Here is a 16,692-nt window from a genome sequence, read left to right on the forward strand (position 1 = left end):
CAAAAAACTCTAAAGTCCACACATTTTTTTGTTGGGGTAACATTTGGGGACACAAAAACTCTAAAGTTTACACATGTTTATTGGTTGTACCCAATGTTGATTTTAGTGATTATTCTTTAAATTTGCACAAAAGTTTTCAAAATTTGCCAAAATATCGATTTCCCGGTTACAAGCAGACATGGCAAGCAATGTGACCGCTGACATGGCTTATTGGCTTATGTGACAAGCCACATCAATGCATGCATGTAAAAGGAGTAAAAACGGAGCGTTGATAAGATTCAAACTCAAGATACACTTGATGAGGAGACAAGAGCCTATCATTGAGCCTATGTGGGTTTTAGTTAAACACCTTTTGTTAAATTCTTGAGTAAATTACATGAATGATCCATGTGGTTAGGGGTAACTTGTGTGTTTGGCCCCTAACTTATTTCTTAATTCGGGCCATAACTATAACATGATTTTGTTGTGTGGTTGGCCCCCGCCCCACCTAAAATGATGTCAAAACTTGCACTATAACCATCTTCTTTATAAAGAATGTCCTCCCCTCATTAAACTTCTTCAAAAAAATTTGCAACCTGATCCTTAATATGTACATGATACTTAACCTAAATATTAATAGTGTAGTCTTTCTCCATTGTTTGCTAGTATGTGTTTTCCTTGCACAAAAAAGGATCAAAATCATCCATGACACTTGGATCCAATGTTGGTTTAATAAATATTTATCCATGTACCTAACCTTCCTTTTGGCCATTCTTTGTGGGTGTCGTCACAATCTTTACTATCATAGAAAAAATGATATACTGGCCTTGGACGTGAACATTGTTTCATTGTCATATAGAACTAGTTTTCTACGACATGACCTAATTCTATTTGAAACTTTTATCTTAGTTATGCACATAGGTTAAAAAATATCATATATTTCCTCCATCACCACTTTAAAACGGTGCCTTAAAAATATTGTCAATCTTTTCATTTCAGGTTCAATATAAATGCTGATATCTTTTTTTCTTAACAACATACTTTGATAAACCTAAAACATATTGGTCATTCCCTAGTGCTAGAAGACCATAATCCAAGCAAGCACATGGTTTTAGATAATAACAGAGAATAGGTTCATTAGTTCGCAATGAACTATACCCTAATTCCCTAAGTTCAAACAATATCATATTCAACTCATAAACCGAAAACTCATAGATGTCTATGTAATCAATGAAGTTCAAAACCTCGTCTATGTATCTTCTTCCTCGAGATCTTGTGAAAACACCACCATGTCTAATATAGTAATATGCAAAGTAAACAAGTTACTGAAACCATCTACAAAATTAAAAATAGGAAGATGGTGAGTAATTGATGCATAATACCACATGACAAACCAATAACAACAAACCTCGAGCTACCCTCCAACTCCTTGTACACAATGTTAACATCATATAAATATTTCTTCTATGAATGAACCATGTCGTTAGAACTATCCTCTATCTGAGATCAACAATTGTTTATTGCTTTTTCGCTTGATCGATATTTTTAAGGAGGTAATGTGATTGCTAAGAAACTCAACTTTGTAGAAGAAGAAGAAGAAAATGAGTTTCTTGAAAGGGAAGTGATTCGTACACAACAGTTTTTTGCCATATACAACAATTAATGCATTATATAGTTGTACAATACAACATTTTAAAGCATCAATTGTTGTGTATGGAGAAAAATTGTTGTGTATGGATTGAAACTAGTACGGATGATTAAGGGATGAGTTACGATCATGTTATTGCATAATGAAAACTTATAACATCGAAACAATTACAAAGGAAAATACGAAAAAAAAAACCTTGATGTGCTAGGTACTCAAGAAGGCTTAACGATCCATTTCTAACATCGTTTGACAAATGGACCAATTGTGTAAGAAAAGCCACCTAAAGGACTAATGGCGGAAAAAAATAAAAAATTGGATTAAACTGTGTGTGATCCAACAAGTAATTTAGTCTAATATTTATTTTATTTTCCCAGCTTAAAAAAAAAAAAAAAGCCTATGTGCCTATTTTTTCGGTTATCTTATGTGGGTATATATCTTTGGGCCATAATAAGAGTAATCCATGGGTCAAACGGGCCGTATCATAATTTTAATTTGAAATTAAATAGGTTAATTGGGCATAGGGAACCATTATTTTCGCGATCTTCTTTTTTTGTATTCGCGCCTGTGATTGATAGCCTTTCACCTGGTTCCTTCGTCGGCGTCACGGTGCAACATCCATCGTTACGCAGTCTTGCTTGGTTTTTTGTTATCTCTCATCTCTTGCTAGTGCAACACCAACAGTTCCACGGTAAGTTCTTGAACTATTGAGATTCTAATTGCCTAATTTGTTTGTTTGTTAACATTAGGGTTTTTGTGATTTGCTGCAAAAAGTACCCAATTTCATTTGTAATCTACGTTTTTGTATGGTTTTATTCTCAGTTTCTGTGTATACGCGCTTCATTTTAAGCAGTTTTTGTGTAGTTGAATGCTGGATTTTGATCTCCGGTTTCCTAAGATGAAACTTATTAAATTTTTGTAAACTCGTGCTCACAACTCAAGCGACATCTCCTTGACGGAAGTTTAGGTATACGAAATGGAAAATCGAATCTAATAGTATCAACAAAGACATTTCTTCCAACTCCTTAATTGAAGTTTTCTTGGAAATTATAATTGTCTTTAACATGCTTGTATATATGAAATGCATATCACTTTTGGAACAAAATGAGTCAGCAGGTCGACCTGCTCTGATACATGTTAGCAATAAGGGAAAGTAATTTTGAGAATTTACCAAAACCCTAATTATGGTTCGGGTTAAATGAAAGAAATATCAATATTAATATGTCCCTTATGGCCCTATAGCATGCTATTATGATTTCTTCTTATTACAACATTGTATTTTTGAAAAAGCTACCCAAGTATAGCAAAGTCATCTCAATACAAAGCAATTTTCACTGCTATAATAAGAAAGTTTTTGAAAGGACTGCAATGTTGCAGGTAGGCTTGATAGTTTTGATGAACTTATTGTTGCTACCAACTATGCCTCAACTCTTTAACACAATCATGATTCTATCTCCATAATGTTGTTAATGTCTCTTGGAAGTACATAACACTAGTTTTCTTCTTTGCAGGGTATTATGGTAAACTGCTACTGAAACTAGATTCTGTGGAGTGCCGATTCTATTCTACGTTTTGAAGGATATTTTTGGTAACGGAGACAAATGTTGGGCTCATTGCCGATTTTGCCCCTCCCGGCACCACCTTCCGATGGCAATCTGGGCCCACTTCCGCCATCCCAAGTACAAGATGAGCATATGCCAGAGGCTGAGGATGATCAGAATAAGTCCAATTCCCCCCCTGCATCAATCGCCACACACACCAGAACGATCGGAATCATACATCCACCACCAGACATCCGGACGATTGTTGACAAAACCGCCGGTTTTGTGGCAAAAAATGGACCAGAATTTGAAAAAAGAATCATCATTAGCAATGCAGCAAATCCCAAATTCAATTTCTTGAATGGTTCTGATCCCTATCACGCTTACTACCAACATCGCCTTTCAGAATTCCGTTCCCAGAATCAAAATCTGGCACTACAATCCGACGTGCCGCCACCGGAAACCACCCCGTCTTCCGCTCCGGCGGACAGTGATGCACCGGAGAAGACCGACCTGTCAGCAAAATTTCGACCCGTTCGGAAAATTCTCGACCCGCCGGAGGCTGAGCAGTACTCAATCCGGCTGCCGGAGGGGATCACCGGGGAGGAATTGGATATAATCAAACTCACTGCCCAATTTGTAGCAAGAAATGGGAAATCTTTTCTGACAGGATTAACGAGTCGTGAAAATAACAATCCTCAATTCCACTTTCTGAAGCCGACTCATAGTATGTTTATGTTCTTTACATCACTGGCGGATGCCTACTCGAAAGTCCTAATGCCGCCCAAAGGGTTGCCGGAAAAGCTAAAAAAAAGTGTTGCAGACATGACCACGGTGCTCGAACGGGGGTTGCACCGCCTCGAATGGGAGCAGTCTCAAGAACAGGCGAGACAGAAAGCTGAAGATGAAATTGAGCAAGAAAGATTGTTAATGTCCATGATCGATTGGCATGATTTTGTAGTGGTGGAAACTATTGATTTTGCAGATGATGAGGATGATGACTTGCCGCCTCCGATGACTCTCGAGGAGGTTATAAGGAGGAGCAAGATGGCGGCAGCGGTGGAGGAGGAGGAGGTGATGGAGCCCGGGAAGGAAGTTGAAATGGAAATGGATGAAGAGGAAGTACAACTTGTTCAAGAGGGTATGCGGGCGGCAAGTTTGGAAGAGAATGGTGATGATGGAAATGGAAACGGAAACGGAAAGGAGGTGGTTGCCGCCAGGGTGAGGGTTGTGGCGGAGGAAAACGAGCCGCCAATGAGGATCGTGAAGAACTGGAAGCGGCCGGAGGATCGGATTCCGGCGGAGCGAAATCCGACTAAATTCGTGGTTTCTCCGATCACCGGAGAATTAATTCCGGTCAGTGAGATGTCGGAGCATATGCGAATTTCTCTTATTGATCCGAAATATAAAGAACAAAAAGAGAGAATGTTTGCAAAGATTCGGGAGACAACACTTGCTCAAGATGATGAAATTTCTAAAAATATTGTGGGGCTTGCCCGAACCCGCCCGGATATTTTTGGGACAACCGAGGAGGAGGTGTCAAACGCGGTCAAACAAGAGATTGAGAAAAAGAATGATGAGCAGCCAAAACAAGTGATTTGGGATGGACACACCGGAAGTATTGGCCGGACTGCAACTCAGGCCATGTCCCAGAATGCCGATGATCTACTTGATGATGGCCGGAATCTTCCAGGTCCCGCTGCTCCTCCTCCACGGCCTGGTGTTCCGTCGGTTCGCCCGCTTCCTCCACCGCCTGGGCTCGCGTTGAATATGCCTCGTGTCCCCCCTGGTACGGTGCAGTACGCAGGTGTCCCGCCGCCAGTGAGGCCGCCCACGATGGTTATGCCACCAAGACAGGTGCCGCCTCCGCCGGCGATGCAAATGGGTTATGGTCAGCAGGGTTATATGAACCGGCCGCCGCTTCCGGTTAATCCGGCTAGTATTCCGGTGCCGCTGCCACCTGGATCTCAGTTTACGCCGATGCCACCGCGTCCTTTTATGACCCAACATGGGATGGTTATGGCTCCTCCACCGCCTATGCCTCAAGGAATTCTGCCGCCGCCGCCGCCGGAGGAAGCTCCTCCTCCACTTCCTGAAGAACCTGAGCCGAAGAAGCAAAGACTTGATGATTCTTTTCTTGTCCCTGAGGATCAGTTCTTGGCTCAACATCCGGTACTTTTCTTTTTTAAAACTCTTTTTCTTGGCTCGTAACTGAACATGCTACAAAAGGCATGATTGCCCTTCATTTAGTCATGTGTATTACTGTTATATGATTATTGATATATATATATATATATTTTTTATAGGGACCTATTCGTATTGCTGTATCGGTGCCAAATCTTGATGAAGGAAATCTAAAAGGACAAATACTTGAGATAACGATTCAGTCATTATCGGAGACAGTTGGGAGTTTGAAAGAGAAAATTGCTGGAGACATTCAGCTGCCAGCAAACAAACAGAAACTGAGTGGGAAGGCCGGGTTTTTGAAGGACAATTTGTCTCTTGCGTATTACAATGTTGGTGGAGGCGAAATGCTTTCTTTGTCTTTAAGAGAACGTGGTGGTCGGAAAAGGTAATTGCTAGTTCCGAAGCATGGCGGAATGGAATCAGCTATTACCAACAAATATGTAAAAGATTGCATTTTGCTCAATCAAATTTAGTGAAATATTTGTCCATCTACTGTTAAAGTTTTAGTAAGGATTATAGAGACTCTGCTAGTTATACCTAATTCCCCCTCTGCTATTTTGGTTGACAGTATCTTTTTTTTTTCCAAGTGATGTTTGAAAAAATGACCTTGATTTGGATGAAACGTTGATGTTTATTTTGGGTTGAGTGGTTTATGAGACAATGGTCGTTCAAGTTTGTGTGTAATAAAGAAAAACAGTATTCAAAATGATAGTAAAAAGTTTCAAACCGCAGTTAAGTTTTGTAATAACTAAAATCTGTCAACTTGAAATGAACTTTTCCTTTTGTTTGGAAAACGTATGTCCATGCTATTCGTTACATTATGTAAAGAATTAGAGTAGAATATCTCCAAGAAGTAAGCAGATCATGTGTACAAACATATAATTATTAAACATGAAGTGCAAGTTTACATAAAAACATCTATCATCTACGAACAAAAATCAAACTTCCTAGAGTCTATACATCCAATCTACCTTACACTTTGGGTTGTACAACTGACATTACGATCTTTCCTGCAAAAAGCTTATTCTTACTGCAACCTCTGAGTTGCAGACCACCAGTATCCGAACCCTTGCCTATTTCTAAAAAAGAAACACCTTGGGGAACCATGGGTCCTAATCCCTCCATCTGGGACTAGAAAATTGGAAGAACCCCGGTGATGGAAAACCCATGCCGGGAGAAGGTGGAGGTGGTGGCCGAGGACCAAAGATTCCTGATTGAGCGGCCGCCGGTGAAAATGAAAAATCCGGTGCGAGTGGCGGTGGAAACCGATAACCAGGAGAAAGCAACGGGTAAGGTGATAGAGGAGACAATAGATTCAAGTAACCAGAGGGTGATGAAAGAAGGAACTGAGAAGTTGGTGATGGCGGATTAAAAGGGCGGTTTGCTACCGGAGATTGAAGAAGTGGTGGTGGTGGTGGTCCGGTCATTCTTGGAGAAGGAAAAAGAGGTGGTGGTGGTGGTAGTCTTTGGCCTGAATCCAAGACGGAATGCTGAAGGTAACGCATATAAGCTGAGATAGGAGACTCTGCGGCGTTTGCCCACCCCATATGGTCACCGGAAGTCATTGGTGGTGGTTGGCCATATTGGGCGGCAGGTCTTGGCGGGAGAAGTGGCATTTGGGGCCTGTAGACGTTTATAGGTGCTAATCTTGGTGGACGCATTTTTTGCATTCGGATAGGTGAGCTCCGGTGAGGTCCAGGAGGTGGTTCTTGGTGGTGTGAAGGTGAACCAGTAAGACGTTGAACGGTATCTCGGAAATCATTCTTGTTGACGGTGTAGACCTGAGGGTACGGTGGTTGTATGGCCGGATTAGCGAAATACGGTGGTGGACTTTTCCTGATATTTTTTCCAATCTTGTTCACACCCAGATGCTCATCATGTCTATTACCAAAATAATTAGGATTATCCATTCTCAACTAAACGCCTTTCATCCAACACTTAACCTTCAACTTTTACTAAAACAGCAGTTTTTTCACGCGAATCGTTGAACATCAAACCCTCACGATCTCATACCATTCAAAATTCCCAACAATAACCAGATTTCCAATAACTGAATCGAATCGACTAAGCCCTAAAAACCAAATTCCAAATACATGAATGATAACATAAAGTAGAACAACAGAGACACCTTTGTTATAGCAATAGCATACTTCTAGATCAAATCAACTTTAATCGTTCTTTGCATAAGCGTAAAGAAAGAGGATTAAGAGTTGACTTTCGAGTGTGAAAGAAGAGTTGGATTAACAAAGAATGATAAAGTTTAGCGGATATTGCGGGTGAATTGTTGCTTTGTTAGATGAGAGAGACCAAGAAAGTCAAAGTCAAATATAAGGCTGTTTTACAAAAACGAGGTGTGACGATGCCACCAATCATAACTCTCGTAAAAAACTAATTGTTAGATAACATTACTCCGTTCTAACACTATTAGGTGTGGGCAACATGTTATTACATGGCAATATGTTATTACATGTTATCACACTTAAAAGGTGTCATGTAACATCCTACTCATACATGGGTGTTATAACACCTAAGGTGGAAATAAACAACATCTGATAATACCAATTATTTTTTATTTTTTTTTGATGTTTTTTTTTCTATATTTCGAATTTGTTTTTTTTATTTATTTATATCATAGTATTTATATTTATCATATAACTTAAATCATAAATTAAAAATAACATTTGAAAAGTAAAAATAAAATTTTAATAAATCTTAAATTAAAAACAACATTAAAAAAAGACAAAACTTCAAAAATGGTCCCAGTAGTTTTCGAAAATATCAAGTTTAGTCCCTAAGTTCAAAAAACCTCACAGATGGTCCCTGTGGTTTCAAAACTTTTAACAAATGGTCCTTTTCGCTAACGTCGTTAGCTTTTGGTACTTTTAACAAAGGACATTTCTGTCTTTTGACTACCACAATGACCATTTATGAAGTTTTGCCCTTATTTAAAATAATAATAATAATAATAATTTAATATTAAAGGTCCCTCTCTTTCTTTCTCTCTCTCTAATGCCCCATCGTTGCCACCACAACATCATTTCTTTCTGTTTTATGAACCCTAAAAATACCACTGCCACCTCCATACTCTAATCACATTCTCAGCCCACTGTCACTGGTGATATCCTTGGCCGGAACCACCCAATTGGGGCCTCTCGTCTCCGCCACCCCTGCACATTTGGATTCCAGACAACAACCAAATCGCAACCGTTCATCTCCTCCACCCCTATGTCCCTCTCTCGTCTCTTTCTACCTTTTAAGAGTTAACGATGGCGAGGGTCAGTGGTAACAAACGAATGATGGGGTTTCAGACAGAAAAAATCTGAGCAGATCCGAGTAAATGTAGAGGAAGGGAGAAGTGGCACCGAGGATCGATAGCAGTAGAGTGAAGATCGGCAGCAGACTGCAGATCGACGACAATGGATTAGGGGAAAAACAAACCTGCAAATCAGTTTTCGGTTAAAGAAGGGAAAATCGGAAACGGATATTTAACCAGGTTCGATGGTAGTATTTGATCAGCGACGTGGAAGACCCATCATTGACGGTAAGAACATCTGCACCATTGTTCGATTTATGGAGGTTAAAACTGAGTCAGATTGGTCTTCCATCGATTTGAAGGGTCTCAAACCTCAATTTGTTGGTTTATGTGTCTCCACAATCAGCCGGAGGAATGGTGTATCTAGTACCAGCATCTGATAATCGATTTTCTCATATGATAATCGATTTACTCGTTTTTCAAATTCTTTGTTGATATTCTTGATTAAATCGATTTTGTGAGTCATAGTTCATGTATTGATTAACAAAATGGAAATTTTCAAATACAGGATGGATATGATTTCAGAAGTGTATATTATCGATGAAGTAAGAGATGAGTTTGGATGATGATTGATATGAATCTGTTTATTTTGATAAATTAAAGATATTATGATTGCATAATTGATAATTGATCAAGATGAATTTAGACCCATATGTTGGTTTGGAATCAATATACCGACATGATAGTATCAGTGATCAGAAATTGGATTGAAAGTCTGAATCAACGATACTGTTCCTATTGTCAAATTAAAAGTCAAAATTAACTTCAGTATTTTTATTCAGGTTTGTTGTGAAAGAAAAAAGGATTTTGATTCAAAATTGACTTCAATATTTGCGTTTGTTCATGTGTTCATATAAATCTAAAACAATGGTGTAATTGTTGAGAGAGAGAGAGAGAGAGAGAGAGAGAGAGAGAGAGAGAGAGAGAGAGAGAGAGAGAGAGAGAGAGAGAGAGAGAGAGAGAGAGAGAGAGAGAGAGAGACCTTTAATATTAAATTATTATTATTATTATTATTATTATTATTATTATTTTAAATAAGGGCAAAACTTCATAAATGGTCCCTGTGGTAGTGCAAAGACAGAAATGCCCTTCATTTAACGGCCAAAAGCTAACGAAGTTAGCGAAAATGACCTTTTGTTAAAAGTTTTGAAACCACAGGGACCATCTGTGAGGTTTTTTGAACTTAGGGACTAAACTTGATATTTTCGAAAACCACAGGGACCATTTTTGAAGTTTTGTCTTAAAATTACAACAAAACACAAAAACATTTAAAAACCTAAAAAGCAAAAAAAAAAAAAAAAAAATGATAAAACCTACATTTTTTGGCCTAAAACTATTTCATCTTCGTGACCAACGTAGATGTAATCCGCCAAGTCCTCACGGAGTTGCTTGTGTTTTCGCTGATCTTGAATATCAACCACTCTATGTAAATATTCTGATGTCCCTGGTTGAAATTGCACATGTCTTGGCTCCGTAGGCGAATACGTTGCAATATTGTGTCCTTTATCTTCGACAACAATGTTATACATTATGATACATACATACATGATATATCGTAGAGTATCTAACTCATAAGGTCTCGCCGCATGTTCAACTATGTGCCATTTTGATTTCAAAACCCCAAAAGCACGTTCAACGTCCTTACGTGCTCCTTCTTGTCGTCTCTTGAAATATTTGTCCCTTGGATCTATTGGGTGTCGAAACGCCTTCACGAACGTGGAATATTGTGGATATATTCCGTCTGTAAGGTAATACTCAAACTTATATTCATTTCCATTCACTGTGAAACGAGCATCCGGGGCTTTTCCTGACAAAAGATCGTCAAATATTGGTGATTGATCGAGAACGTTGACGTCGTTGTTAGAACCCGCAAGCACGAAAAAAGCATGCCAAATCCATAAATCTTGTGAAGCAACAGCCTCTAACACCAACGAAGGTGCTCCATGATGACCGCTCGAATACTGGCCTTTCCACGCCACGGGGCAATTTCTCCATTTCCAGTGTGTGCAGTCACCAAGCATACCCGGAAAACCATGTCTTTATTCATGCGCCGCATATAGTTGTTGCATATCATGCAACGAAGGTTTGCGCAAGTATTGGTCACCGAAGGTTTCGACAACACCTCTTGTCAATAAATACAAACTTTCTCGTGCGGTCCTCTCAGACATTCTCATATAATCGTCAACAGAATCGGGCGACTCCCCCATTGCCATAAGTTTAATTGCAGCAACACATTTTTGCAACCCTGTGAAACCTCGTTTGCCTCTAGCATCATATCTCATTTGGAAAAATTCATACCTAAATAAATATTAAACATGTAAAAATTGTATTTATTTTATCTAAAAGTGACATTTTATAAATTATAAAAGTTGAAACAAACGATACCTAAATAAATATTAAACATGTAAAAATTGTATTTATTTTATCTAAAAGTGACATTTTGTAAATTATAAAGGTTGAATCAAACGATACCTTGCTTCCATAGCGTTGGCTATCCTTTCAAAGACATTTTTTCGCAAACGAAATCTTCTTTTGAAATCTTTTGGCTGGTAGACACAATTTTCCGCAAAGTAATCGTTAACTAGCCGTCTATGCCCTTCCTCACGATCTCTATTTAACGCCGCACGTTGCGTGAGTAGTGGAGCTGGATCTGGATGTACCAGGCTGTCTGTATAATATCGGTACATCATACTCACGAACAAATCGTCTTCGTCGTTATCATCATTGTACGGATGGGCCGGATCAAATTGATCCATATTTTGGTTTTGAAATATTGAAAGAAATATGTAGTTGAGAGAAATTTATGTTTTTTGTATTTAAAAATGATATAAATTGTATGTATTTATAGTGTAAATAAAATTTGTTTTTTTTAATAAGTGACCGTTTTAAAAAACGGTCGAAATTGTGACCGTTTGAAGCAAATAACTGGCGTTACCTCCCGTTTTCGTGATAACGTATCTTAACATAACACCTAATAACGGCTATGAGGGACGGTGTTCCACCCGTTATGGCGCCGTTATTAGGGTGCCAAATAAGATAACGTGCCTTCCGCGTTGCCCACACCCGGCTCTCTAAGGCCTCTCGTAAAAAACTAATTGTTAGATAACATTACTCCTATTCTAAGGCCGGACGGTGTGGGAAAGGGTGTGGGAACTCAGCTGAACACCGCACATTGACTGAGGAAAAGGTGGTGAGGGAGCCCATTCTCTCACTTTCTCTCCTATTCCTATTGACAAACTTTTTTTTAATTATTTTTTTAATACATATTAAATTATATACCTACTAAAAATTATAAAAAAAATATATTAAAACTAATGGTTTTTAATTCCCTATACAAAATGAGTATAATATTTGTAGGAAATATTTTTCTTTTAAAAAAAATAAAAAAATTAGTGAGGGAAGTTTCTCACCCCTTGGGTTTAAATGAAGGAAAGGAAAGTGAGAGAAATGATGTTGTGGCCCACAAAAAGTGAGCGGAGTTTCTCATCCACATCCTCCGGTCTAAGATTAACCGGTGTAATGACCGTTCGGGTTGGCCGCTAAATAATTTTTTATTTATTGATTATACTAAGCAACGACAACTAATTAGCCTTTTCATAGAGGAAAACGTTCTTTAAATTTCTTTTGACTTGATTTAGAAGTATTATTTAAGCGAGCTCTTGAAACCTCAATTAACTTGAATTAAAGTGGAAGGAACATATAATAAAAGCGAATGTTTTTATTTACATACTAGGCGAATCCCTGCGCGTTGCGTGTGAATATAATTATTTAATTAAAATAATAACATTTAACAAATTCCGATTAAATATACATGTAAAACCAATGTCAATAGCAAAACAAACTCTATAATTAACATATTAGTTTTATTAATTTTAATAAATTTATATAATTAGTTATTTCTCCTATTAATTCATGATTTTATAGACCGTTTTATGTTGTGTAAATTATATATCAAACATATATTGATTCCTATCTATAAAAAACAAAGTAGTATGAAAAAATAAATACTACAACTTTTGAAAATTTTAATATTTTTTTTATTTTACTTTTCATTTACGATAAAGAAGGAATAGGAAAAAAAGGAAATTGACAAATGTAATAAGATAATTTATTTTATTACTATAAAAACATTTAAATTTGGGTACATCCATATAAGTTTTGGTAGAACATAAATAATTCATTTTTATAACACATATAATTATTGGTTTTCAACAATAAAGTTATATCATACTAAAAATCATTCGTTCTAATTTGTCATTATCACCAACAATTTGAAATAATAATTGTAAACTCCTTTAATCAAAATCAATTATAAAAACTCCATCGATGTTATTTACAAAATAAACGATAGAAACTAACATAGTATATACATAACATAAAATACATGTTGAATAATGTTCTCTTGTAGATAAAGTATATTTTCTTAACATAAAAAAGAGAGAGACAACATAAAGATACATACATGTTAACAAAGTTAATTGGTCTAACTTATAAATAGCTTGATGGTTGATTTACCAAAAGTTCATGAGAAGTAATTATCAATCCCACTTCATCATCTCGTGATTATAGAAAGATGCATAACACATAAACTTAAAAAATGATCTCAAGTATACCTTTACAAACATACCTAAATTTGAACATTGGTTAATATCTAAAACTTTACATGCACCCAATTTGAGTTTACATGAATTTATATTTGGAAAAGTTGCAATTGCTTTCTTACATCCATGGAACCACTCATATAACTCTTCAAACCTTACATATATAATCTATCATTTTGTGTTTACATACATGCTTACGTAATCTACAAATTTCTTATATAGGCTAAATATTTCATTTAACTCATCAATTAAATAACATGATTTGAAGAGTTTTAAGAGTTACAAATCATAATATTTCAATTAATCATAAATTAATTTGTATAAGTTGAATAGTCTTGGGAGTTTCAAATGCATGAGGTTCAAGAAAAAATGGTCTTTGAAGTTTCAAATGCATGAGGTTCAAAGAAAAATGCTAGCTTTATAAGATACTAGGCGAATGCCCGCGCGTTGCGCATAAACACCTATATAGTTGGAATCTTTACAAATATATGTTTTTTTAAATATAACAATAACGTTGTTGTTAAATTTGATATAATTATTTGCATACTAAATTGATATAATATATTGATTGTTTTCAATTATATGATAATATATGCATCTATTATAACTGCATAATCTCAACCGTTTGAATGACTTCTACCCGCGAGTTACTCATGAATAAAATTAAATATAATATACAGTTTAATGTTATTTATAGTTGTTGTTATTGTTAATTAATTTTTTAAAATTTATTTGTTTAACGTTTTAATTTCTATCATTATAATTTTTCAAAACATTAAACATTGTTTTTTATTATTTTAAAGGTAACAACATAATCATTTATATAGAGTTATATTGTAACACCCGGATTTCCAGGTATATTATTTTAATTACTTATTTTTGAGAATCATTGATCTACTCGACGAGTCGGTGCTATAACTCGTCGAGTAGAAACAGGGTGGCCACGTAAGTTTAATGAACTACTCGACGAGTCCAAAAGTAGACTCGCCGAGTAGGCACTGTGGGTGAAAACCCTAAATCCTTGGGCTTGTGCCCTATTTAAGGAACCTTATGGCCCTCATTTGCGGCTACCAGTCCAGAGAAAGAAACCCTAGTGATCTTGAGCGTGTGGTGTGAGGAGAAGGGCTATTTTAATCCTTGTTGGTGTGGTTTTTGCAAAGAAGAAGGAGATTCCAACAAAAGAAGGTCAAGGGGGTTGCTATTATGTGGTTTCAAGTAAGGAAACTCCATCTTTGAGGTATTAAATCGAACCCTTCTTATGTTTTGGTGTAGAACCCTTGAATCTAGGGTTTTCTGTGACAACCCAAAATTTCTATTCTGTACAACCATTCAATTCAATAGAAGTCAGAACTGTTTCTGCTAACTTTCAAGCTTTTTGGAATAAGTTTGAGTGTTTTAAGATTAGTACTTCAGGAGATAACAGGAGAGAGGATGCCCTAGGGTTTATTGTGCAACAATAATGTCCCAAAACTCCAAGAGTTTGGAGTTTACGGCCTAAACAAAGGTGTTTACGGCCGTAAACCCTAAAATGGGGTATAAATATGACACTTAGTCATTATTTACCACTTTTCACATTTTCAAGATCCAAAACCCATTTCTCTCTCAAGTATCATCCGAATTTTCTTCAAGATCTTCAACTTTGTAAGTGTTTCTAGCCCTAAAAAGTTGATATCTTACTTGATCTAGTGATCTTACATGATTCCATCCGTGAAATCATTCCAAAAGTGTAGATCTTCAAGTTTCACCAAGAACACCAAAAACACACACTAGTGTTCTTGGACTTTTAGCACCTTTTCAAGCTTCTACCTAGTAAGTACTCTTACCCTAGTGTATTATAAGACTTGTTACACTTCTAATCATCAAGAAAACACCCAAGAAACACGAGATCAAAGGTGTTTAAGGTCCAAGATGTTCTTGGACCGTAAACCCTAACAAAGGGGCCAAAGTGGCCCTAGTCCCTTACCAAGCCTTGGAAACTAGCCTAGACCCCTTCCTTGATGTGCTTAGTACTTGAAAAAATCAAAAGACCATAAACCATTTGGGTTTACGGCCGTAAACCCAAGGAGAAGTGGTCCAAGGACCGTAAACTCCCTAAAGGAGTGAAATGGTGCCCTAATCTCTTCCTAAGGCTTAAACATGAAGTAGGAATGCTTCTTATGATCTTTATGGCTTCAAAACACAAAATGGTCAAAGTACCATGAGTTTACGGCCGTATACTCATGGGTTTACGACCGTAAACTCAATAAGAGTGGTCACAAAACCGTAAATTCCAAAGGAGTTTACCCTTGAACCCTAAACTCAATTACAAGGTCCCACCACCCTTAGATGCAATCCTTAGGACTTATAGCACTTAAATCAAGTGTTTTACATGTCTTAGGATGTCTTAAATTTGGTTAATTAGTTGTTTTATGACTAATTGGATACATATATGTGTTATTATATGTTAACTAGGATCATTGTGTGTGTACAAGTCTTCACTTGACACTTAGCATCCTACATCATCCGTTCATCCAAACCACTCACTACAGGTGAGTTCATACCCCCTTAATCAATCTTTTAAATGATTTTAAATGCTTTCATGGGGGGGGGGAATACAAGTAGAAAACAGGAAGTTATAGAATCAATCACATGTGATTTATAACTGTGTTTTCAAACAACTGATTTCACATACTTCAAAATGTGATAAATACAATGCTTTTCAGTTATTTTTACTTTGTTATCAACAAATTACTTTTGAATTATTTTATAAACTGACATCAAGTCATTATTATTTATTGTTCAAAACTCTTAAATGTTTTACAAAACCTCTTTCAATTTACTGTTAAAAACCATATCTATACACTTATGTTTCATGTATATATGTATTGATATGAGAGCTTTCATTCTTTCTTCAGTTCCAACACTCTTGAATAGCAAGGGTGTATAAATCTACTTGGACATTTAATTTACATTCCAGTAAACTATTATAGGTATAGTTTAGGGGATACAAATTACTATTCCTATTACAAGGAATTACACAAGAGTCAGTTCATTCATGAGTCTATACTACTATATGAAGAGATACTATTACTTGTAATACAGAGAGAAATACTATATACTATACAGAGAGAGATACTATATATATACTATACGGGACTGACCATCCTACACCTGGCTGCTAGCTACAGCGGGACCTGTTCATCGACGGATGTTCTCGGTTGTACTGTTCGGCGAGTTTCCACGCCGTGATTATCCTAAGGCAAAAGGATACGATTTCAATGATTATATAATTTTCCCTATTACTTTTATTTTGTGACACATTCACATAAACGATGAGGTAGACTATATATTTATAATAATAGTTGCACATGGGAAAAATCTTCATTGATACAGAAATGCAAACCTTCAAAGCATTCGGGTCTTGGTAGAAGACTACTTTTTATACTA

At 36.7% G+C, this 16,692-nt stretch overlaps 4 protein-coding genes across 4 annotated transcripts; 1 reads left to right on the forward strand and 3 right to left on the reverse strand.

The window, feature by feature from the left end:
- The first annotated feature begins 2,160 nt into the window (after positions 1–2,160).
- On the forward strand, positions 2,161–6,024 carry LOC145120918 (SWAP (Suppressor-of-White-APricot)/surp domain-containing protein / ubiquitin family protein). The gene is made up of 3 exons (XM_079056708.1): positions 2,161–2,315; positions 3,136–5,337; positions 5,472–6,024. Exons 2-3 carry the CDS (start codon positions 3,226–3,228, stop codon positions 5,739–5,741), a joined length of 2,382 nt encoding a protein of 793 aa, XP_078912834.1. The 5' UTR covers positions 2,161–2,315; positions 3,136–3,225; the 3' UTR covers positions 5,742–6,024.
- A 182-nt stretch (positions 6,025–6,206) lies between these two features.
- LOC145120919 (protein HAIKU1-like) lies at positions 6,207–7,666 on the reverse strand. The gene has a single exon (XM_079056709.1). The coding sequence runs from the start codon at positions 7,260–7,262 to the stop codon at positions 6,465–6,467; it is 798 nt and encodes a 265-aa protein (XP_078912835.1). The 5' UTR covers positions 7,263–7,666; the 3' UTR covers positions 6,207–6,464.
- Positions 7,667–9,978: 2,312 nt separating this feature from the next.
- Positions 9,979–10,686, reverse strand: LOC145122009 (uncharacterized). Its single transcript, XM_079057687.1, has one exon. It carries the CDS (start codon positions 10,684–10,686, stop codon positions 9,979–9,981), a length of 708 nt encoding a protein of 235 aa, XP_078913813.1.
- An 18-nt stretch (positions 10,687–10,704) lies between these two features.
- Positions 10,705–11,421, reverse strand: LOC145122010 (uncharacterized). The gene is made up of 2 exons (XM_079057688.1): positions 11,138–11,421; positions 10,705–10,963 (listed from the first exon to the last, which is right to left on the reverse strand). The coding sequence occupies exons 1-2, from the start codon at positions 11,419–11,421 to the stop codon at positions 10,705–10,707; spliced, it is 543 nt and encodes a 180-aa protein (XP_078913814.1).
- Positions 11,422–16,692: the final 5,271 nt, after the last annotated feature.

Source organism: Lactuca virosa, chromosome 6, assembly GCF_052849685.1.
Source record: "Lactuca virosa cultivar CGN04683 chromosome 6, Lactuca_virosa_CGN04683_v6, whole genome shotgun sequence".
NCBI classification, from domain to species: Eukaryota; Viridiplantae; Streptophyta; class Magnoliopsida; order Asterales; family Asteraceae; genus Lactuca; species Lactuca virosa.

Excerpts from the sequence above, each read along its gene's own strand:
- LOC145120918 (XM_079056708.1), top strand. The coding sequence starts at position 3,226 with ATGTTGGGCTCATTGCCGATTTTGCCCCTCCCGGCACCACCTTCCGAT. Across the intron at positions 5,338-5,471 it reads AGTTCTTGGCTCAACATCCG|GGACCTATTCGTATTGCTGT; the intron begins GTACTTTTCTTT and ends TATTTTTTATAG.
- LOC145120919 (XM_079056709.1), bottom strand. The coding sequence starts at position 7,262 with ATGGATAATCCTAATTATTTTGGTAATAGACATGATGAGCATCTGGGT.
- LOC145122009 (XM_079057687.1), bottom strand. The coding sequence starts at position 10,686 with ATGCTTGGTGACTGCACACACTGGAAATGGAGAAATTGCCCCGTGGCG.
- LOC145122010 (XM_079057688.1), bottom strand. The coding sequence starts at position 11,421 with ATGGATCAATTTGATCCGGCCCATCCGTACAATGATGATAACGACGAA. Across the intron at positions 10,964-11,137 it reads GCCAACGCTATGGAAGCAAG|GTATGAATTTTTCCAAATGA; the intron begins GTATCGTTTGAT and ends ATATTTATTTAG.